The 22,485-nt window shown below is 39.4% G+C and overlaps 1 protein-coding gene across 3 annotated transcripts; it reads left to right on the top strand.

Annotated features, from left to right (window-relative positions):
• The first annotated feature begins 696 nt into the window (after nt 1-696).
• On the top strand, nt 697-22,040 carry NAA30 (N-alpha-acetyltransferase 30, NatC catalytic subunit). 3 transcript variants are annotated; one of them, XM_030483151.2, is made up of 5 exons: nt 698-790; nt 1,086-1,991; nt 9,638-9,761; nt 11,808-11,863; nt 18,737-21,440. In XM_030483151.2, the coding sequence occupies exons 2-5, from the start codon at nt 1,089-1,091 to the stop codon at nt 18,872-18,874; spliced, it is 1,221 nt and encodes a 406-aa protein (XP_030339011.1). In that variant the 5' UTR covers nt 698-790; nt 1,086-1,088; the 3' UTR covers nt 18,875-21,440. The 3 variants fall into 3 exon arrangements, with proteins under 3 accessions (XP_030339012.1, XP_030339011.1, XP_030339010.1); XM_030483150.1 differs by having other exon boundaries at nt 713-810; nt 18,737-22,040; XM_030483152.1 differs by lacking the exons at nt 9,638-9,761; nt 11,808-11,863 and having other exon boundaries at nt 697-790; nt 18,737-22,040.
• Nucleotides 22,041-22,485: the final 445 nt, after the last annotated feature.

Raw genomic sequence — 22,485 nt, 5'->3', positions numbered from 1 at the left:
AAAACAGAGATTATTTAATGCATAACAGCAGTGGAGATTGCTTTAGACTTACTTCTTTCAGCCTTGCCAAGTTTCTGCTGTTATCAGTTGCACAACACAGTCTAAGGCCTGTGTTTGCCTATTCAGATGAGGAACCACGCCTCACACTGCTTTGAAAGCAAGAGCAACAATTCCTGCGCTCTTCTCTGATCTGCAACAGTGTCACCAAAACACTGCTGGCACTGTCCTTGTGGGCAGCATGTCTGTCCAGTCGAGTATGGGCTGATTAAAGCCCATACCGAAGGGAGCGTCTGCTGGGGTGTGAATGAGGGCAGGGGAGGCAGCAAAAGGAGGCGTTCGAGGGCAATGGTGCCGCTGCCGTAGCATTCATAGGTTCAACTGGTGAAACCTGCGTCCACCAGCTCCGGCGCGCACACGCTATGGGAGCACCGCGGCTCTGGCCTAGGCCGCCGGGAACCCAAGGCCCGAGCCTAACCCCAGTGCCGGCCTCCCCCGGGCAGGCTGCGAGCCCGCAGCACCCGCAGGAGCGGACGCCGCGGAGCCGCCCAGGCCGGGCAGCGGGAGCGGCGTGCGCAGGACGGGCCGCACGCTGCGGCGGAACGCTGCCGGCCGCGCGTCCTCCCCGCGCACACCGCGCGGTCGCCCCGCCGTCGCCAGGCCCCGCCGCCAAGGGAGGAAGTGTCGTAACAGCTGACAGGAAACTTGGCCGCGGGTTACGGCAGCGGCGGCCGCGCTTGGCGGCCGCTGGATGAGCGGAGAGTAGGAGCCGCGGCGCTGAGGAGACGCGGGGGTGAGTGGCCGCGGCGGCGGGCGGGGAGGCCGCGGGGCGGCGGGTGGTCGCCCGGGGCTCACGAGGGGCTGGGGAAGGGCCTTGGCAACGGTGGCGGGGGGAGCGGGACAGCAGGAAGAGGAGGCGGCGGGGCGGCGAGGCGGGGCCCGGGCACCGTCTCTGCCTTTGTTCGCGCCCCCCGCCCCCCCCCAACCCCCGTCTCGACCGTGGCCCGTGAGGCCGCCGCTTTCCCTTCTCGCCCCCGTCTCGTCTGACGCCCTCCTCCTCGGTGAGTTTGTGTCGGTCTCTCCCGTAGGATATGGCCGAGGTACCGCCGGGGCCTAGCAGCGTCCTCTCCCCGCAGGGGGACACGCTCTCCCCCTTCCCCGGAGGAGGAGGAGGAGGGGGGACTGCTTCCTCCTCCTCTTACACCTTCTCTGCTGCCGCCTCCGCCTGTACCGGGGCCCAGGACGAGGAGGCCGAAGAAGAGGAGGAAGAGGAGGGACCCGCGGGCGGACTGGAGCAGCAGCAGCGAGGAGGAGGCAGCGACGGAGGCAAGGGGGGGCCGCAGCACCGCCACCACCATCACCATTCCCCGCACCACAACCACCAGCTCAACGGCCTCATAAGCCCCGAGCTGCGGCATCTGCGGGCCTCCCTCAAGAGCAAGATCCTCAGCTCGGAGGCAGGGGTAGCCCCCGAGGGGCTGGAGAACAAGCGAGCCAGCAAAACAATGGGCTCCGGACAGCAGCAGCAGTCATCGCCCCCGACCACAGCACCGTGCTCATCCTCCCTTACCAACCACCTCCCTCCCCAGGGAAGGACTGCACCCTCTCCTCCTCCTTCTCCCCCAGCAGCAGCAGCAAGAGAGGACAGTAGCCAGCCTGCTGCCACAACTATGACTGCTGCTAATACTGCAGCTGGCAGTGGACTGGCAGGAGGGACTGGCTTGGAGGAGGAAGAGCAGGAGGAGGGCGATAAAGGAGGTGAGCAGGAGGAGTCCCTGCTGCTACTCTCCGGGTCCTTAGCAGCAGCTTGTAGTTTGAAAGGCTCGGCAACGGACTCTCAGCCCGAGGAGGACATAACGATACGATACGTCCAGTATGAGTCAGAGCTGCAGATGCCCGATATCATGAGACTGATCACCAAAGATCTGTCTGAACCCTACTCCATTTACACATATAGGTATTTTATCCACAACTGGCCACAACTTTGCTTTTTGGTAAGTGCCAGAGGGGGGAGGGAGGGAAGGAATTGGGAGTGGTTCGGGGCTGGGTGGGAGAGGATTGAAAGGTTGACATTTGTGGAAATGCTTCTAATAATCTTTTTGTGGATAAGGCCAAGCTTTTTTTGACCTACCGAAGTTCCCTTGTGACTTGTGCATGTATAAGTAAAGCATGCACCTGAAGTTCCTAAGTTGTTAATACATGTTTTAAGTGGTGGGGAAAGGGTTTGAGCACAGGGCTAGGATCCAGGAATTCAAGGCTTCTAATCTTGGTTTTGACATTGACTTTCGTGACCTTCGGTAGCTCATTTTATCATTCTGTCTCAGTTCCGAGGTGTGTATTTAAAAAAGAAAGTACTTAGTCTACTAGTGTCTTACGAGTGCCTAGTAATTCTTGCACAGTGGTTTTAAAACAGACTTCAGTATGACTAACATATAAATGCTCAGTGACACATGGAGAGACATTGGGAAAGGTTTTGTAGACCTTTTGATCTGTGAACTTACTTTGAAAAGAGACAAGTACAACTGTATTGCTTCTTACAGGTGTGATAGTGTATGCAGCATGCAGAAATTCTTGTGCTGCTTAGATTGTCTTGCTGTACTAACAATGTATTTAGTTTTATATTCTTCCTGCTGCACTGTTGTAAAGACTGATCTGGCTGTCACTCTGTCTTCCTAAGTATTTAACAAATCTTATGAAAGAACTTGTGTCTCAGTTCAAAAGCATGCTTTCAGGATGATAATCCATCCAGAGGTATATAAAACTGACTATGAGTTGACCTGAGGAGTACACATGCATAGCAGGAGCTTAGCTGTGTTTGACTTAGTCATAGAAAAATGCAGGTCTGCAAAACAGAACATTTATGGGAGTGTGTGACACTTCCTTGCTATGGTAAATGATGAATTCTTCTCTCTTGATGTTTTAATGAAGGCTGGACACCTTGCTGAAAGGTATGATTTAGCCAGAACCAAGACACCCTTCAATTCAGGAGTATCTCTGTGAAATTTTGATAGGATATGAGTACAGGAGGTGAGGCTAGTGAAATCCATCTGGCCTTAAACTTCCTGAATGTTCTTGGTTTAGGGTCTGGTATAATTTATAGCAGGATTTCTATGATTAATGGGAGGATTTTAAGAACTGTGCCTCTTAAAACCGCAAAGAGAGAATACAGTAGGATTATAGGAAGTTGAGCAAAGCATTACCTTCTGGAACAAAATAGGAGTACAAAAATATTTGCAAACATTGTTTGATGCAAAGTCATGTTTGCCATTATAAGGATGCTGATCAGAGCAGAATGGTATTTTTTAAGCACTGAGCTATGTGTGACTGATTTACCTCATATTGGAAATAAATGCTTTTGAGCTACAAATGTCCATACTTTCCGCATCAGGTGCGTGCTGCTAATGGCAAGGTAATGTTGGATACAGTTAGATCACAATGCATTTGTTTAGACATTAAATCTTTAGGGGGTTTTTGGTCAGGGAGTAACTTGAGAATTTTGTAAGGAAACCGCAATGTCAAATTGTTTGACAGAGCAATATACCAGAAGTGCATTCAAAGAATAAGACATCACTCAAGGAAAAGAAGGTATCTTTAAGCTTATTTTGTAGTGACAGCTTCTTTTAGTTTTGTCTTGGGTTTTTTTTGGGGGGAGGGGGCTGGGGGGGATGTTTTTTTTAATAGTCTTGATGAATCAACAAAGCTTTACATGAAATCTGTGTATTTGCCTTTTTTTTTTTTTTTTTTCCCAAGGGTGGAACAATGTACAGTACATAAAACTGTAGAGAAGAATATGTGGCTATGAATGACTAAAGCTAGCCAATTGTTATTACTTAATAATTTGAAGGTCTTGCTGTACGTTGAGTCAAATTCGATGGACTTTTTTTGTGACTGGTTTTGGTATTTTTAAGGTTTGTTTTTTAGAGGTTGTCTTGAAGACTTTCTGTTCTATAAAATTTAATTGTTCCTGCTGCTAATGGATTCCTGAACTACTACTGTCTAATAAGTCTCTTTAAAATATTTATCTTCAGTCAGGGACTGCATATTCCAATTAGCAAGAACAGTGTCAGGATGCTGGGCAGAAGCATAGTGCCTGGTCTCAAAGAATCATTTTTCTTTAATGCCTTGTGTCCTCAAACCCTTGTGGTTCCAGGTTTTGTTTTGGTTTTGATTGCTTTTTGGGAGAGGGGTAAAGATTGCAATTCATTCGCTTTTGAAAAATGTATCTGTAGGGATTCAACCAATTCCTTTACTGACTTTCACCATCCCCATTTTTAAAATCTTCCAATGTATGCTCACATCTCTTCACTGCACTGTCGTGAGCTCCTTTCCCTTTCCCAGCATGTGAGGGGAAAGTACTAACACCATTTAAATTGAAGATGGGATGTGTAATTTCTGTAAATGATCACCAGTTGCTCCTTGCTGACATTTATTCAGTAAGCCTCTTAAACACCGTAATTTTGCTATCTAGCATTTTGGCTATCTGACAACGCAGAGCTGTTTTCTGGGGGCATTATGAACATTATTCCTGGCAATGATATCTCCTAGGTCTGAAACTTGCAGAGTTTTGGCTTGCCTTCCCAAGGTGCACCATTGCTAATGCAACGGAAAGGGCTGCTTGCTTTTTCTTTTTGTTCAACTACCTCTTCTTGGGTTGTGCCAACCCTTGTGTTTCTCCGATTTGGGAAGCTAACATAGCCCTCCCACAACTGACACATACTTATAAGTGTGTGTGTGTATGTATATCTTTTAGGGTCAGGTTTCTGTTGATTTAGGGCTCTAAATAAATTCCTAGCAGGATGTCACAGTTGTTGGTGCAAGATATGAGAACACACAACTGGTGGGAAAGCATAGGACTAACCTTTACTTGTTAGTTACTACCTACCCTACTATAGTGTTCTGCTGTATCAAACCACTTCCTAACTGTACACTCAAAAAAGTTCGTATTCACTTTAAAAGTGCCTGCAGATACTAGGAATCTTCAAATCCTGGTCATTTTAACATCAAATTCATCCATGTAACACTCTTCCTGAGTTTAGAGTAACAAGTTGGGAATACTTGATGATCAGTTCTGATGTGTTACACTGCAGCATTACTGACTGACCTGTTGCAAGGTAATAACCTTATCCGTAAACTGCAACTGTCTGCTTAAACTCCGGTTTCACCTGTCTTTGGAAAAGCAGGTTTGTGCTGTGTGCTAGGTGTGGGCGCTCTGTAAGTGCCTGGTTTTGCCTTATTCCCAGGAGCTCTGTCAGCCCAGTTTCTCTTCTATGCTAACCACTCTTCTGTCAAAAAATGGTCCAGGAAAGGGGGATCTTTTGTTTTACATGAAGCATTTTTAAGCATCACTACAACTTTGTCCCCATATGGATTGTAAACACTTTTTAAAAATGGTAGCTTCCTTTTGAAGTGTTTTTGTGGCTTCTAGTCCTATCAGCGTTGAAGTTCTGAAACTTCAATTTAGAAGTGATACCATATATATTTCAGAAAATTGTTTTCAAAAGACTTTAGCGTGGGAGAGGTGAGCTTAGGAAACCTTGCTCAGTGCCAAAGTTTGGGTAAGACAGGCCATAGTAGAAGCAGAGTTCTGGCTGAATGTTGTAACCTTTACTGTCATTCACAGTACTGCACCACTTGACTACCTTCTAAGAAAAAGATCTGGAAAATCTGTGTTTCTGGGTTCTTAACTTTGCCACTAGCCATAGCAGCATTTATAATTTAAACTTTCACAAGTTTTAAAATAACCTATTAATACTGTGTAAGTGGTTTTAGATGTGTTATAATCCTAAATGACTGCAGTTAAGATCTTGTTTTATACTAATGCTTTTTTTTTTTTTTTTTTTAATTGGATTTTATGCAAGGGTAATTGTACTTCGTGTTGAAATTAAGACTTGTAAGACATTTTCCCTGGTTTTCAGTTGAGGAAAACTTGGGACATAGAAGAACCAGAAAAGTTAGGAAACTGTCTTGAGAGGTCTTCCTAGCCTCATGGCAGACACAGGAAGAAATTCTATAACATCCGTTCTCAATTTGTAAACTCTCGCTATATTCCAGTTTCCTCTCAAGAGTGATTGTGGTTTCAGACACAGGCTTACTGTGCTGCTTCTCACTGTCAGCAGCTTTGTGAAAACTTAAGCCATTGCGATATGAGTATTGAGTACGTATGAGTATTGAGTACATAACAACAGCTACTGTAGTTGTTCTGGTAATGCCCTTGCATGGAAAGGAATTACTCCTGTCCAGTTTCATAGAGTGAAAACAGAGCAACTTAGTGATTTGCCCAGTATTCTAAAGAGCTCTGGCTGAACTCTTTGCCAGAGTTTAGGTTTGCCAGACTTTAGGTTAAAACCATTAGCCTAAATGTATCCTCTAGTGGCATTCAGTAATATGATCGCTAAATGTAAGCCAAAGGATTCATACAGAGCTGTTTCTGTGATACTTTGGGATGGATTTTGGTGCATCTGTGAAAGGAAAGCTGTATTGCAGTAGTGCAGGTTCTACTGCATTTGAATTGCAGAATATTTCCCTTTCAGGGACTAGTTGATTGTTTCAATATTCCTCAAATGGAAACAAATGTCACAGGGTCTGGGTATTCAATGCATACTCAGACTGTGGCTGACAGACTTAATGCCATCTTTGCTAATTAAATTAATACCAGTTGTTTAATTTTGTGAAAAGTGCTGTTCTTGCTGATTTGCAGACATTTCTGTGCTGTTTTCTAGTAATGATTGCCATAGGAAGATATTAAAATCTAGCTTGTGTTAAGCATTTAAATTTACTCATAAGAACAAAGTTGATGCAAATACTGGATTTGAATTTGTATATTTTAATCCTGCTAATGACCTACGATTGAAGTAAATCTTACAGTACTCCATCGGGTTTATAATAAATAGTAACTTGGGCTGGATTCTGTTTGTAGAAACTTGTATGTTTGGAAGTACTCTCATATACCTGAAACGAAAATTTGGCCTACGATTGTCTTTTCACAAATGGTGTTGTGTGGGAATGATGTTTTTCTTTCTTCTTCCAACTAGCACTATTTCAGTCTGTGTTTTGTTTTTGTTCTTATTTACACAGTTTAACCTTCTCTAGGGAATTAAATTACAAACTTTTATCACAGATAAGTTTTGGGCCCAGAGAAGCTGTGGCTGCCTCATCCCTGGCAGTGTTCAAGGCCAGGCTGGATGGGGCTTTGAGCAACCTGGTCTAGTGGAAGGTGTACCTGCCTGTGTCAAGGAGTTGGAACTAGATAAGCTTTAATGTCCCTTCCAACCCAAACCATTTGATGATTTTAGATTAATTTCCAGCATTGGATGAGGTTGGAGAGGTGGAGAAAGAAGAGGAAAGGCAATAAAACGCCTCAAATTGAGGTGGAAATTCAGCACTCCCTCTGCAGGTGGAACAACTTAGATTAACTGGCAGACTTACCTGCCTGAAGACAGAGAAACAGATTTAAGTATTTGGAGAACTGGTAACAAAGTCATGCTTCACTTCTCTGGCAACAGTGGTAAAACCAGTGGGTATCTGCTTCTTTGATCACTAAACAAAATTCTTTGCTGTCTAGCTTTCTAATTACATGATTCATGAACATAGCTTTTCAGAAAAGTGCCCTAAAGAAGAAAGAACAGAGATACACAATGTCTTGAATGTCACTACTCTTAAAGTGGGTAAAAAATATATCTTAAAAATTTTCCGTGTGACTGTTACGATCAACAACTTGCATGTGTTCAGGGCAAAGCATAACTATAACGTGCTAGTTTGTGGTGTGCCTTTTTTCTTTTTTTTTGTGAGGTCTAAGATTACATCTAGGTACTCTGCATAATTATAGCAATGTTATGAAGAGCCTTTCTGATGACACTCTTTATTTAACTCCCTGGTTTTCTCAGGTCTGAGCTGAGATACAAAACTTGCCTTGAGCTGACACTTTGCCTACACAGTTTTAGTATAAGTACAGCTTTTCTTTTCTATGGAATAAACTGTGTTGTAGAATAAATGAAAGACTGCTCAGAGGCTGTATTTAGAGCACACTACAAGTTTTGTTCATTGTTTTAAAAAATACTTGTTTAGACTGTTTAGGATTGTTCTTGGGTACCACTAAAAATGTGGTTTCCTGCCAAATAAAAACTTAGCAATAATTATATTTGACTGATGAGCTTAAACTATATTAGAAATGGTGTTAGGATCATGCTGTATCATAGCTTCGGAACTGCAGCTCAGATGTTTGGGGCTGCTTCATTTCAGCTTTCATACAGCTTCTGGCTGACAGCTAAACTGGTTAATAACCCACCATCCACGCAGAGATGCCAGAAGACATTATTCTTCTTGGAATGAAAAAACTGTGTATCCACAATATAATCTGCATGAACTAATCATCTGTCTGTAGGGCCTTAGCCTACAAGCTGCATACAAAAAGGTTCAGGTGGTTGGAGGCTTATAGAGTATATACTATAGACTTTGGAGAAGCAAGTGCCGGGTTCACAGGTGGACTGTGCTGAGGTCTAGCAGTGCTGGCTCTGGCAGGTCCTTTGCATTTGATGTGTCTTACTGTTGTAAATTTGGATTATTCAGAAGCGCCTGTGCTAGCACATGCTTGTGCCAATCATATGCTGTAGTCCTGGTTTAGTTGCTACACTTCAGCCCAAGGCTAGTTCCCCCTTGCAGATAGAGGTCTATCAAATTATGTGGATCCATTTATACATCTATACTTACAATTATGAGTTTCCTTTTTATCTCTGTCAATCTTTCCTGAACGAACAGTAATTCATTCTCCCCTTGGATACTGTCCTACTCTGCAACATTATTCACTTTTAGTGCTGCAGGTTATAATGTCATTAATCTCGTTCTGCCTAATCCTTCAGTTAACATATGACTTAGTTTTTCTTACACTTTTTCTCTAATATATTTCATGGTAAAAGTTTGGTGAACACAGTGGTTGTGCAAGTGGTTTGATAAGTAGTTTTTTTTTCTCAGCGTTTCAGAATGACTACATCTCCTTGACCATGCTTTTTGTAACAATACTATTGGGATTAACTGTCAGTACATAGCTCTTAACAAAGGAAATCTCTGAGCAGTTAAAACGTGTGACATTAACTCTGTGCTTTTTTGTTTGTTCTTTGGGTGTCATATGACTGAAAATGACAGTTTCTAAAGATTAAATGCAGCAACATTTTTCTCTGATCCTTTGTGGCCTTGACATTAAAACCAGACAAAAATTAAGCATTTTATCTACCGCAGCCCTTTTAGATGAAAATTCAGGAATGGACTTATCTTCCTCTGCAGCAGCCCATGTGAAAGGATGATTTATGCCTTAACTTGATATTTTTATTTCCTCCCCCTTCTTTCCTATCACACATGTTTTTGCCTGTAGACTTTATGGATTAATAATGTGGTTTTCTCCAGGACAATTCATTGGTTGTTAATTGACTTGTAACTTTATTTAAATATAATAAAGAAATAAGAGTCCCTTAATCTTATTTATAATTTTGGAGCTGTTTTTAAAATTTATTTAGTAATTTATTTTTTTTTTTAATCGCTTTATGCAAGCATTTTGTGTGGCTGTTTCACTTAAATGAACTGGTTTACTACTTTTGGTAGCACTGTAGATCACAAACTGAGAATGCATACGTGTATGTTTGTCTTTAAGGCCATGGTAGGTGAGGAGTGTGTAGGTGCCATCGTCTGCAAGCTGGATATGCACAAAAAGATGTTCCGCAGAGGTTATATAGCCATGTTAGCAGTGGATTCCAAATACAGAAGAAAAGGAATTGGTAAGAATAGCCTTTTTTGTTATTTCTTACTTAAATCCTGTAGTTGGGATAAATGCAGCTGTCATAAAGATTTAAGCAGAACTGAACTTCTAGATGTGGTGGTTTTTGTTATCCCTGCCTTACTCGACCACAGTGGCTCCCCAGTGGCTTTTTTTATTTTATTAAAATAACCTAAAATGCCCTATGAGATTTACATGTGGAATACAATAAAGCTAAAAAGAAAGGCAGTTAGCAGCCCCTTACCTCTGTCTGTTACCACTGTCAAATAACAACAGTGGGAATTGCTTTGTATTTTGATGTGTGCCTTCATCACTGTATTTTTATGTTGTGTTCAGTCTATCTTTTTTCAGTGAACTTATCCCCTGGCTTTCCCCATCAATTATGCGTATATTGCCCATTGGCGAGAATGTATGTAGCTCATCGTTGTATTAAGAAGTGAAGAAAAATAGTTGTGTATTGCTACTTGAATGACTGAAACGGAGATCTGTTTTGTTGGGAAATTCCATGATAAAAGAAATCACTCTTGGCAGGGAGTTTGCCTTCCCTCGTTAATCAGTTTTGTCCTGGTGAAGGGATTTTCATTCTAACACCGGTTATCCTAGTTGGCTTAATTAAAGATCTGTTCTTATGGAACTTAATTTTTTGTGTGTGTTGGTTATTGAGAAACTACATTTTGTAACATTTTAATTTAAAATGTAGATGTTTGCTTCAAAGCCTAGAAATGTGCTTCACCACTCATTCACTCAGAACAGCTCATACTTTTGTGATTAAAGACAGAAAATTACTTGCAATGGAAAAATATGGTGATGCATTGCAGAATAGTACTGTTGTGTTTGTTCTCCTCTTCAAAAAACCCCCAAAAAAACCTCCAAGAGACATGAAGCACTGCATGTTACCATGACTATTCAAGCATGTGTGGATTGTTTTGTTGCAATTCAAAAGCCATTGTTAGTTTCTGTAGTGGAGCAGTGGGAAGAGGATACCAAGAAATTACTGTCTGTCCTTTCCTTTTAGCTGAATCGTGAAGGAGCCTGCCATAATTTAATTGCAGGTGCTTGGATTCATAAGTAAATAAGAACTAATACTGTTATTATGAAATTCTCTGAAAGATTTTTCCCTAGTTTTAGTTAGTTCATTATTTTAGAATTACATAAATAGAATTTATAGTTAAAGCCTTGCTTACTTTAGCGTTATGTATGTTGACTTTTTCCTACATTTGCTACCTTGCTGTTTCTCCAAGTATGCTATTAATCTGAAGATTTGTTATAAACGTAGTACAGTGTTGTCATACATTCAATGAAAATCTTAATTGATTAAGGTTCTGAGAAGATTTTAAAACATTCTCTAGATTCTTTGGGGTTTTTTTTTTCCTTAGCCTTCTTATGGAAGTGAGATTTATGCAATTTTATGCAATTTCATTGAACACCATTTTTTTCCTCTTAATAACTTTGAAATCAACTTTCAATTTCACCCCAATTCTACAGACAGGTAGGGATATTACATTTGTAGAACTGTTGTGAAATAGATGAAAAATAATGATAAAGAATTAAATTAATGCTCGACTGGGGGTAAGGGATGGGCTTCAACCATACTATTAGTTACTAGCAAATCCAAATGGGAGTGAGCCACAAGAAAAGTGGTTTCAAAAGCTCTGTTACTAATAGAAGTATTTGGTTTAGTAAGAGGAAATTCTCTTGGAAGATGAATGTCCTTCAAGTACGTGCCAGCAGATTTTGAGTTTAAATGCAACGAAAAGGAATGAATCACATCTTGGAAGGCTATATATAACACCATGTTAAACATAGAAGCCTGTTTCTAATATTCTTGTGTTAGAAAAATCTTGCACTTAAGCTGAGTCTCTGGGTAACTTTATGGATTATTTTAATGTTCAAACTCGAGACTTCAACTTGACTGCAACTTCTGTCTTTCTTTCTTTCCTCCCTGCTTTCCCCAGGTATCATGTCATGTAGGTAGCACACGTTAGTCATATATAAACTAGCATCTTTTGCACTGCAACTCTTGCACTTACTGAAATCTATATTTCAGGTACAAACTTGGTTAAGAAAGCTATTTATGCTATGGTTGAAGGAGATTGTGATGAGGTAAGATTTTATAATCAAGAACTTTCATAATGTAAATGGTTTGCATTCTCCTTTATGTGGATTAAATTTTAAGGTTTTTCTTCTACAGGACTTTTTAGGTGGGAAATGGGTTGTTAAGAAGCTCTTTTTTTTATAATAAAAGGAAAAATAATCCCCAAAAGGCATATGGCACAAATGGGAGAAGGATTTTCTAAATTTATCATAAGTGCTTAAATTCAGTGTTTCAGGTTTTGTTTTACTTTGTGATGCTGCCTCAGTCTTTGGTCGCAGGCACATTTCCCTCCAAAGACTCTAGTCTAACGTGCTAATGACCAGTGTAACTTACCTATTGTTGTGTATTATTTCCATACTTTCAGAATACACAAAGATACTGGAATGGTACATGCTGTAGTATTGCAGAATGTGCTTTTATCACAGCAACTCATCAGGCTGTTCTGACAGTGCATAGCTATATTACATAGCACTAACAGAACTGTATAATGATTCAGTACGTCAGTGAAAACTTGGAAGGAAAGTGACTGAATCGCTGTCAGAATTTTTTTGTACTACGTTATTACTCTTTCCTTGTAGCAGATTACAGTCTCTGCTGTTTAGGGCTTGCTTTGTTTGGGTTTGATTTTTTTTTTTTTTTTTTTTTTTTTTTAGCTTGTCTGTTTGAGGGGTTTTGTTTGGTTTTTTTGATTGGGTTTTTTTTTGTTTGGTGGGGTGGTTATTTGGTTGGGTTTTTCTGTTACTTATATATATATAAAAATATAAAAAGCAGCTAGCTGTCTTTATATGCCATGTTTAACCTGTGAGGAATGCTCCTTACATCCATCCTCCTTAAGCTGTCTGTCCTTCTTAGCCAGTTATCTGCCCCTTTAACTTTCATCTCCTTGGTACAATGCATTTGTTACTTGTTCCTGATATATGGGCGCTGCGTCATTTCAGTGTGTCATGATTAATCATTCTTTGATCTGTTACTTTGTTTCAGCTGCCCCCTCAATTGTCCTACTGTGGTGTGGCAAAGTTTCTTTTGTAAAACTACAGTTTTTGTCACAGGATTTCTGGCACATTCTCTTTATTTTTCTACTTTGTTGTGTTACACCTCTTGCAGCACCCCTGCATGTGCTCTCACTTCATTGTTTGAGACACATATTCTTCCCTTCAAATTCCTTCATGCCTGTGCTTACTAGTGTCTTTTTTTAATTTTCTCTCTCCTCCCTCTCCCCCCGCAATTTATGTCGTACTCTGGCAGTATAGTGAATCTGATAGTTCTGCAATTTTTTGAGTTCTTTGCTTTGGCTTGTTGCTTCTATAATCATATGTAATATGCTTTGCTCTAATCTGTTTTACTACTTGCTACACTGAATTAATATAAAAAATTTTGGGGTATTTTTTTTGTAGGGTTCTTTTTCCCCCCTCTCCCCCTACTTTTCACTATGGTCTTGGATTAATTTGTTGTTGCTAGAGTATTCATGACTTAAAATATTAAAGAAATAATTGAGGAATAGTATCACACTGTTCACCTTGCAGTTGGAGAATTGAAATGTAATTGTCTACTGTTGTTAGAGAGTCAGTGGCAGAACTGGCTATCTCTATTCAAGCTACCAAAGTTGCAATAATTACCATATGACTTATGAATGTATGTGTACTACTTCTCACATAACTTGATTTCTGAATTGGACTAAAAGGTATGCACATAGTGATCTCTCCTGCATCTTTTTCTACAACTGTAATATTAGTCCAAGAGCCCTTCTTACTATTTTTTATCTTTGGAAAAATTAAATATATGTCGTAAGGATTGCAGGCTAGTCTGCAGTAAGACCTAATTAAGTCTTAGTCACAGATTTTCATCTATGGTGCTGTATAAATGCTTTGTACTAAGTGCAGAGGGCATTTTTCAGAGACTCTTGCTGTCCCTCTTTAATCAAAGGTGCTACAATTCAAGCTCCTGAAAGTGTGTGCTGGACAGGTACAGGCATGTTTCAAAGACTGTGTAACTGTGTTTGTGGGATGATGATTCCAAACTAATTATGCCTTGCTTCTTGGAGGCTTTTGCATCAGCTGTCTTGTGCTGGCACAGCATTTTGAAATGGGAGCCCGTTACACCCAGGCAACATGGAACACAAGCAGAGTATTTTTCCGACTTTCTACAACAGTTAGCAGAGGTGTACTCTCATTGATTTTATATATTTATGTTGTTGTTTTCACATACAGGTTATCTGCAGCCAAACAGCCAATGTTTTCATGCTTTCTTTTTATTGCCACCAAATGTAGGCTTCTTCCAGATATACATGGTACATAATAATGATGTTGGTTACTTGGTACCACGTGGTGGATTGCCGAGTTTTCAGTCATGACCAGAATCTGAAAAATCGAACTAGCCAACTGTAAAAAGTCTGGCTCTGTCCGTTTGGCTCTGTCCAACAGAGCCGAAACATTCGCCTTCACCAGATTTTACAAGTTGTTGGGAGAATGGTTTCTGGCTGTCTAATTAATGCCTAGAGCTGATCGAACATGAAGTAGTGCATCACAGCAATATGTCTTTGTGAGGTGTGTAAATAGTTTAATCATCTATTTTTCTACATCACTTAATTTACTTAGAAGCATGATGAAAATAAAAAGATGCTGCTACTTGATATAAGATGACCTGGAATTAAAAAAAAAAAAAAAAGTGCTGCTGCTTTCTGAGACTTTCATGGAATTGGACTAAAAACACAAATACGCAACTGTGGGTATCATCAAAATTTCCAAAGGCTGCTTGGAAACTATTTTCTTCAATATGATTATGGAATAGGTGCAGTAAATGTACTTAATTTTAATAATTTGTGGTATATAATAAATGCTTTGTTTGGTGTGTTACTTTTCAAAGTACCCTAAATTGGACTTTTTGAGGTATCACCATGAAGTCCTGAAAAATAAAGGATTTATACAACACCATAGATGAAAATCTACAAAAAATCACTACCAGTATGCTGGCATTTCAATGTATGCTGCAATATTTTAGTGATTTAGGTTATATTTTTTCCTGTAAACTATTTTTGTGGGAATAAACTAAGCCAAGCTGTGGAACAAGTGATTTGCAGTGCAAGCTTCTGTGGTTAGCCAGCTGCCAAAGAGATAGTTTATGCTATATGCCATCCTTCAAAGACAAGAGTCAGTATCCTTCCAGCCAGAGGTTGTTTCCCAGCTTGAGGAAGCTGGGGTGAGTAAGTGAAGAAGTGAATTGGCTGGAATGGAATTTGCATGGAGGGGAGGAGCTGGCCATGGCTTACATTAGAATAGAAACAAGGGAAGTGATCTGATGTTGGGGGGGTGGGGTGTGTTTGAACTAGAAATAACCATCAAGCCTGAAGAAAGTACTCAACAGCATGCTTTGAGCTGGAGTGTCTGGATATAGCATTACAAAACGTGAGATGTCTTTGCCTTTTTTTTTTTTTTTTTTTTTAAATTTAACTTTGGCTTTCTTAGGTATTTGTTGTTAATGAATTCTGATATTTGGGGTACTGAACTGGAGGTTTTCAAGATTATAATGACCTGAGTTTCCAATAAGTCACAATGATTTAGAATAACTTTATGGGCTGGTTGCATGGAAAATATGAACTACAGAAATAGGTCAGGTGAAGGTGAATAGTTTTGCTCCCATATAGTTTTCCTATAGTTTTGCAAGTTGGATTCAGGCTGTATTTTGTACATTTGCTTAGTTTTTCTGACAAGCAGTTTTTAAAAATTGTAGTGACCTTCACATGGAACTGTTCCATCCCTTAATCACAGTTAGAAAGGAGGAGTTATTCATTCAGATGTAGGTTTTCTATCTGTAGCAAATGACTGCTTACAATTCATTCAATTTGTATTACTGAAATAATGTACCATGTAACTGGTAACTAAAATAAGACTCTATAAAGTGGAACTTTGAAGAGCTGTTTTAAGCAAAATGTAGAATGTGAAAAGGAATTGCAACTTCTCATGAGAATTTCCACTGAAACTTCAGGGTGATTTAAAGTGGGGTTTTTTTGACCACACCAGTAGGTGTGTCATTTTAATTCAGTACCACACTAGTAAAAATTACATGTATATTTCAATATAATCCTATTTAAGTTGAGATAAAATGTTAAAGTTTATGAATTTTAAGACTTAAGAGAAAGTAACAGCCTTCAGAAAGTTGCGACTTGTGCAGAAAATGTGGTTAAACCCAATCAGACTTTTGCTGTTCTCAAGGGGAGGATGTGATTGTGTTATCAGAGGATTTAGCAGGCATATATGTACAACAAAATAGACCCTATGAGACCAGAAATAAATACAATGATTGAAGGTTTGGAGCTTGATTGAAAATCTCATGCAGGAAGAGATGCATCCTTCACAAAATGAAGCTAATGAAATTTGGATAAAATATGGCTGTTTCCTGTTTAGATAGTAGAAACATGTCTTTAGACCTTTCAGATAAAAGCAGTATGTTGAGATCAGGGAATTAGTTTTCATTCTGCTGAGTCTTAGAAATACCAGAGCAAATATCTTGCATTTGCTTTTAAAATGAGCATTGGCTAAGGTAGTAGGATTCCAACAAACCTGAATTTCAACATTTAACCACTCCCTTAAATTCAATGATCTGCAGTTTTGGAAGTCTTTTAGCATTGCAAGGTATTCGAGCTTGCAGTTGGATATAGACTTGTTATATCACTCTGACAGGTTGCTAAACTTTTATGAGAGTGAATGCCATTTGTAGCTAAGAGTTCAAATAATAGTGTCCTGCAGTGTGGATTTACATGGGTCAGATTTTCTCTTTGGCGTAATGCTTTGTTTTAATTTGAATTAAGAAGTTGTACAATGTGCATAATTGTGTAGAAAATAGCACTTTTCAGGAAAACTACTGCACTTCCATAGTTTGTTATAAATTGTTATCCATTTTAATGGATTAAGGATGTTAAGAGCACTCGATCAAGTCACAAGACTTGATAGTAGTATTCTATGGAGGGCCAGATAGAGAAATTCAATCCCTAATTCTTGACATAAGACTAAGAATTGAATTAGGTTGTCTCAAGTGTGCAGGTACAACAGAGTGTCCTGCTGTAACTTGAGAACTCTGACTATTAATATTTTAATGTGTGACCCTTAGTTCCTTTTTAGAAAATGAACTACTTCTAAGTCTGTTGTTCATTGAGTTGTTAGCTCCAGGTTTACTATTCTTTCAACATTCTTACACTGAGAAGTGTAGGGAGAGTTATCCATTGGAATGTGGTTAGAGTGGCTTGAAACTTGAGTAATGCTCAAATATATACATAAAATGGATTTTTAAGTCTTATTGAAGGTGACCAGTCTAACTGCTGACTGCCTTCCTTTTTTACATTGGCTTAATGACTCCTCAGACTGCAGAAAACAAACCTGATGAGGAGAAAAAGGAAAGGTTTTCTACCAGGTAGCTTGAAGTAGCTCAGCAGTAAGCCTAGTGAGATGGCTGAGTAGGTGAGGGGGAATGGAAATGCGTGCCTGAAGGCAGCAGGGCCACAGAGTCCATGCAGTAGATTGACTTAAACTGCTTTACAAATACACACTAATATTTTGTTCCTGGTTTTAGGGGTGTGTGTGGAGGGATGTTAACCAGTTTTCCTTCTTCTAATTGAAAGAGAAGGTTGTCCTGGGTTGTGAGATGGGGTAGGTGACTTTTTTTGGACTCAGGGAGTCTTACATATATAGTTCTAACTACACAGAGCGGATATCTCTGCGTAAAAATAGTTGTTAGTGGACTTAACACCAGCAGTAATCACTGGTTTGTTGCAGAAGTTGCTTAGGCTGTATTTTCATTATATGTTCTTTCTGCAGTGTCCATCAGCTCTTGTTTAATACCTGAATGTACATTGTCATGGGACTGTAGATAGTCTAGTCAGCTTATTAGTTCAGCCTGGGTTCTTGCACAACCATGATTTGTCCTTGATAGCAGAATCATTAAATAATTGCATTGGACAACAGCAAAGAGGTAAAGCAAGGTTTTGTCATTTGGAGTGGGTACACAGCTTACCAGTTAACAGCAGAGCTCTGTTCAGTGCATGTGGAGAAAAGAGGGGAAAACAATTCAGAGGGACATACTTCCGCAATTTTGTAATTAACTTCTTGTTAACGCCAGTGTAGGGGTTTTGCCTGTACTTGAGACTTCTGGGACAATTTTGAGTCTTTACTTAACTTGGGCTACTCTTATGCTTGAGTTTTGTCTGAGCTATTTATGACAGGTCTTCCTGCAGCTGGGATCTTACCAACACAGGGTGGGGAAAGATGGAAAAAGCTGCTCTTTCTTCCTGGTGTGCGCTCTGATTTGAGTTTGGATGCTTGTGTTGAGCACAAATGTTGATTGCAAGTGTTGGGTCTGACAGCTAGTCCTAGAATGCTGAAGCTTATATCTAGGTCTGTATCTATTGAATTAGAGGTCAGAGATGCTAAATGACTAAACAAGATCTCATGTGCCAAGTTCTTGTGACATATAAAGGTTCAGTTGCTCACTCAAAATTCAAAGTATGTTTTGAACCCCAGCATGTTTGGTAGGTTGGTTTTGGTTTGGGATTTTTTGAGGGGGAGGTGTTGGGAGGTGGGGCTTATTGGTTGGTTGGGGTTTTTTCCCTTGCTATTAGTTAATGAGTTGAAATACTATTTACAGCAAAGAACTAAAATCTTGATATGAATGAGTAGTTGTTTACAGCTACAATTGTTGATGAACTACTATTTATTTTTTTTAAATGTGGGAATGGAGAGGGGTTGCTTGAATAAGTTGATCCCACTCATAGCTAATAAGTGTACCCTTAAATAAAAACCTTGAAATTAGTTCAGTAATTATGTAATTGCAACTACTTTCTAATATGATAACATATTTTTCTTCTTTCTTTCTTTTTTTTTTCCCCCTCAAAGGTTGTATTGGAAACAGAAATCACAAATAAGTCTGCTTTGAAACTTTATGAAAACCTTGGTTTTGTGCGAGACAAGAGGCTGTTCAGATACTATTTAAATGGAGTTGATGCACTGCGTCTTAAACTATGGCTGCGTTAAAAGAAACCATCACATCAAGAAACTGACGTCCCAACAGCGCAGGGTTGTCCTTTGCATGCAATGCAATTTGTGCAAAATTGCTTTGCAGGTGGACTTAGTAATTTTCATACAGCTCTTAATCTGTCAGTGTCTCATTGAGTGTCGCACATATTTGTTGCACTTTGGCATGGCGCATTTGTTCAGAATTAAAACCGATTGTTTCAAACTTCGAGTTCTTTTGGTACCAGCAAGATGTGCCACTTGATAGCCAAGATATTTTCATTCATTTGCAAGTCTACTGACTGTATTACGTACACAGTGAACGTTTTATCAAAGAACCTGTATGTGGATCATGACTTCTGGTTCCAGAAAAAAGCCAATGTAGATTGTAAAATTCTATAAGTATACTAACATTTCATACAAAAATTGCCATAGTTTTCTGGAAAAAGGCTTCAATTTTAGGTTTTATTTTTCAATATTGAATTTTTCATTCTTAAATATTGGTACCTCAGTGATTAGTGAATGAAAAAATGTATTGTAGGGTGGGGTGTGTGTTACAATGAGTAACAGTAACAATTAAATTGCGTCTGCCAGTGCCTGTATAGATAAGTATATTTGTCTTCACCTCTTAAGTTTGGAGTGCATGCTTTTATTCTTTTACTTTCTTCAATTGTCTTTGCAGGAAAATTTCTGCTTTTATTTAAATTCTGGATTTGATAATAAATTATTTCAGATTTTTATAATTTGGATACTTCTCCCAAGTGAGGGTTTGGAAGGCCCTTCTTTTCTTATAGCAAGAAGTGTAAGCTATTTTGAAAACCTTGAGTAGCTGCTAAAAGAGAACCTGATGTCACCAGTAAATCTCTGCTGGTCTTGGATGCACTTTTTTCATTAAAAAGAGTGAGGGACTTTTGAAAGAATATATAGAAAATTAATGTAAATTGGTATGATTTTATTTAATCAAAATTATTGCTAGAAGCTCAGAAAAACAGCTGTTTTTAAGATAGAACAATTTTTTTTCAGATTCAGATTGCTTTGCTTCACTGTTCTAAAATGCTTTACTTTTGGTCTTGGAAATAAATTTCAAGGTGTATTGTATGCATTTTTAGCTGCTCTAATTTTCTCTAAACTTTCATGAGCTAAGTTATTGGGGGATTTCCCTCCTCTAAAATCAAAGCAGAGGGGAAGGGCTTCTCTCTTTCTCTCTCTTTCTTGCATTCGCTCTTGCTCTGTTTTTCTCTTTATTTTTCTTTTTTCCTTTCTTTAATTGGGCTTACATAGATTTTACCAACACCCGTCATTTTTTTCAGTAATTACAGTGTCTAGGCTTTCTTGTTCAGTGTAATTATACAGCCCAATTCTATGAATCAGTTGGATTTTTTCACTTAAGAAGGAAAAAAGGTATTAATTGACTTGTGGAAGCACCTATGTAACCTGTGAAAAGGATGAGCTCTCAGTGAATCTGCTCTTCTGTAGCTGAGTGTACTCTTCAGATTTGCCTTACTACACTTTTTTTTATTATTATTATTTTTGAGGTTTGGTTTGAGTCATGGGGTTTTTTTGCTAATTGCTGTACACTTAAAAACAAAACCAACAGAACCCCTATCTCCGGTAACATTTGGAAAAGAGCCCTGTGCAGGAAAACTGGCTTTAGAGGAAAGCCTTATTTTGCACAGACCAATTGCACATGGTGATGGACATTTCTTACCACATACAAATCATGAGTTGTATTTGAAAATAAAAGATTTTTAATGGAAATTGGCCCTTCTGAGTTTCTGCTTGCAGACACCATTTTTGCTTTTGAGGGGGCTTGTACTCCTCAGTAAAGAAAACATATTTAAAATGGTGCCTAAGAGAAAATACTATAAACTGGAGACTACTATTCACAGAACGTGTTGGAGTTCAGCATAAAACCTGTATGCTGCCACTGCCGACTTGTGATGTGCTAAAACCTTTGGTTCATGTCATCCCGATCTCCAGGCTTGCCAGTTTTTCTGGGTGGCTTTTCAGGAGGTTTCGTTCATTGTTCAGACTTAATCGTCGGTAATGTTAAATCAGTCGAAACAGACCTCGTCGACCATGTTCCAGGTGGAACCGTGACTGCTCTGGCTTGCTAGATCTAAGGGGGCAGATCAGGGAGGTTTCATACCTTGTTAACAGCTGTTGGACTTGTATCACAGATTGCAAAGGAGGCAGTCTTGTGTGTCTGCTGATGTTTAAGAACTGAAAAGCCAGACAGGCAAGTTTTCTATGGGTTAATATTTAAGCCGTAGGTGTCTTCAGATTCAAAAGCTAACTTAAAAGTTAGCCGAAATCACTTTTCACAAAGGCACTGCCAAAGTCATTACTTCTAAGCAAACTTCAAATACAATTCTGTTTGTTTGTTGTAAGAAGTAATTGTCGCTGTGTACGTTTTGAAAATACTGCGCAAAATAGGTGCATGTTTCTTTTAAAAGAGCACGTTGCCTGAAAGGTTCTGATATTGCTGCTGTATAACACACAGTTCACAATGGGAGATTCTGAAGCTGTATGTGATGGTTCATATTAAAAGAAGCAGATTTGTTCTCTGTGCTGCTTGGGATTTGGATATCAAGTGGGAAGTTTTGAATTGCAAAGAGATGAAAATAGGTTTTCAAAAGAAATCTAACAGTGAAAAGTGATTTTTTTTTTTTTTCCTCATGTCTGTTGCTAAAACACAGTCCTCTCCCCCTCACCTTTTGCATTGACAAATCTAACTAAGGAGTTGATCACTTTTATATTTAAATTTGCCCAAATGTTGCTGTTGGCTGACATGTCAGTATGGATGTTTTATTGTATTGTTTTTTAAGAAATGATCAGGTTCATCACCTTCAAGAAAAGTAGGCATAACCTAATTGGCGTTGCATAGTACATCACAAACTATTTTTCAGGGCACTGCAAGACATCGCTAAAACTGAGTGCTATGTTACAAAAATTTCAGGTCTTGTATAAACATTACAACCTATATTGGAGTTCAGGTATCAGGTGGGCATCAATGAAAATATCAAGTGTATCTCAAAATACTGGACTGCTGTTTTGAGTGGCTTATACTCTTCTATCCCTTTATCCTTTTTGATGAGAACAAAAACAGTGGGGTTATGAAATGTACAAGCTGTCTAAATACAATGCAGTCAAATAAATGGTTGTTTATCTATTTCCTTTTTAATGGAAATTTCGAATGATTGTTTTACTTTGTCTACAAAATATGAATTCATGCTTATTCTTGAGAGAAAAATGGGGGGAAAAAATTTGCAAGAGTTGTTTACTGCTACTTGATTTTCATTTCCAGGCCTGTGCTGGAAGCATCTTGAATAGCTTGTACGTGAACGTCAGTGTCATAGCTTAGGTTTTTTTCATGTCTATTAAATTGTGACTAGTGCAGTCATTCTGGGCTTCCCTGGGAGATAAGGAGTGGGGGTTTTTTTTAATACTTAAGTTGTAATAAGCAGGAGTTGAGAATTGCTTTGCCTTCCTTGCAAATCTGACAAGTATATCTCTTAAAAGTCTATGGGGGAGTCTATGGATTTTTTTAAAATCCTATGTGTTCTGTTCCTTCTACAGTTACATTTAGGCTCCTAACATTTCCTGAGTCTTTGCCAGCAAGCATCATGCCT

The sequence above is a fragment of the Strigops habroptila genome, chromosome 4, assembly GCF_004027225.2.
Source record: "Strigops habroptila isolate Jane chromosome 4, bStrHab1.2.pri, whole genome shotgun sequence".
Classification (NCBI taxonomy): Eukaryota; Metazoa; Chordata; class Aves; order Psittaciformes; family Psittacidae; genus Strigops; species Strigops habroptila.
The sequence above is the reverse complement of the archived record's forward strand: the minus strand, read 5'-3'. Positions and strand labels throughout refer to the sequence as shown.

Bases quoted from the DNA above. Each gene is read 5' to 3' on its own strand.
- NAA30 (XM_030483150.1), top strand. From the start codon at position 1,089: ATGGCCGAGGTACCGCCGGGGCCTAGCAGCGTCCTCTCCCCGCAGGGG. The intron at 9,762-11,807 runs GTAAGAATAGCC...TCTATATTTCAG, and splicing joins ATACAGAAGAAAAGGAATTG to GTACAAACTTGGTTAAGAAA. The intron at 11,864-18,736 runs GTAAGATTTTAT...TCCCCCTCAAAG, and splicing joins TTGAAGGAGATTGTGATGAG to GTTGTATTGGAAACAGAAAT.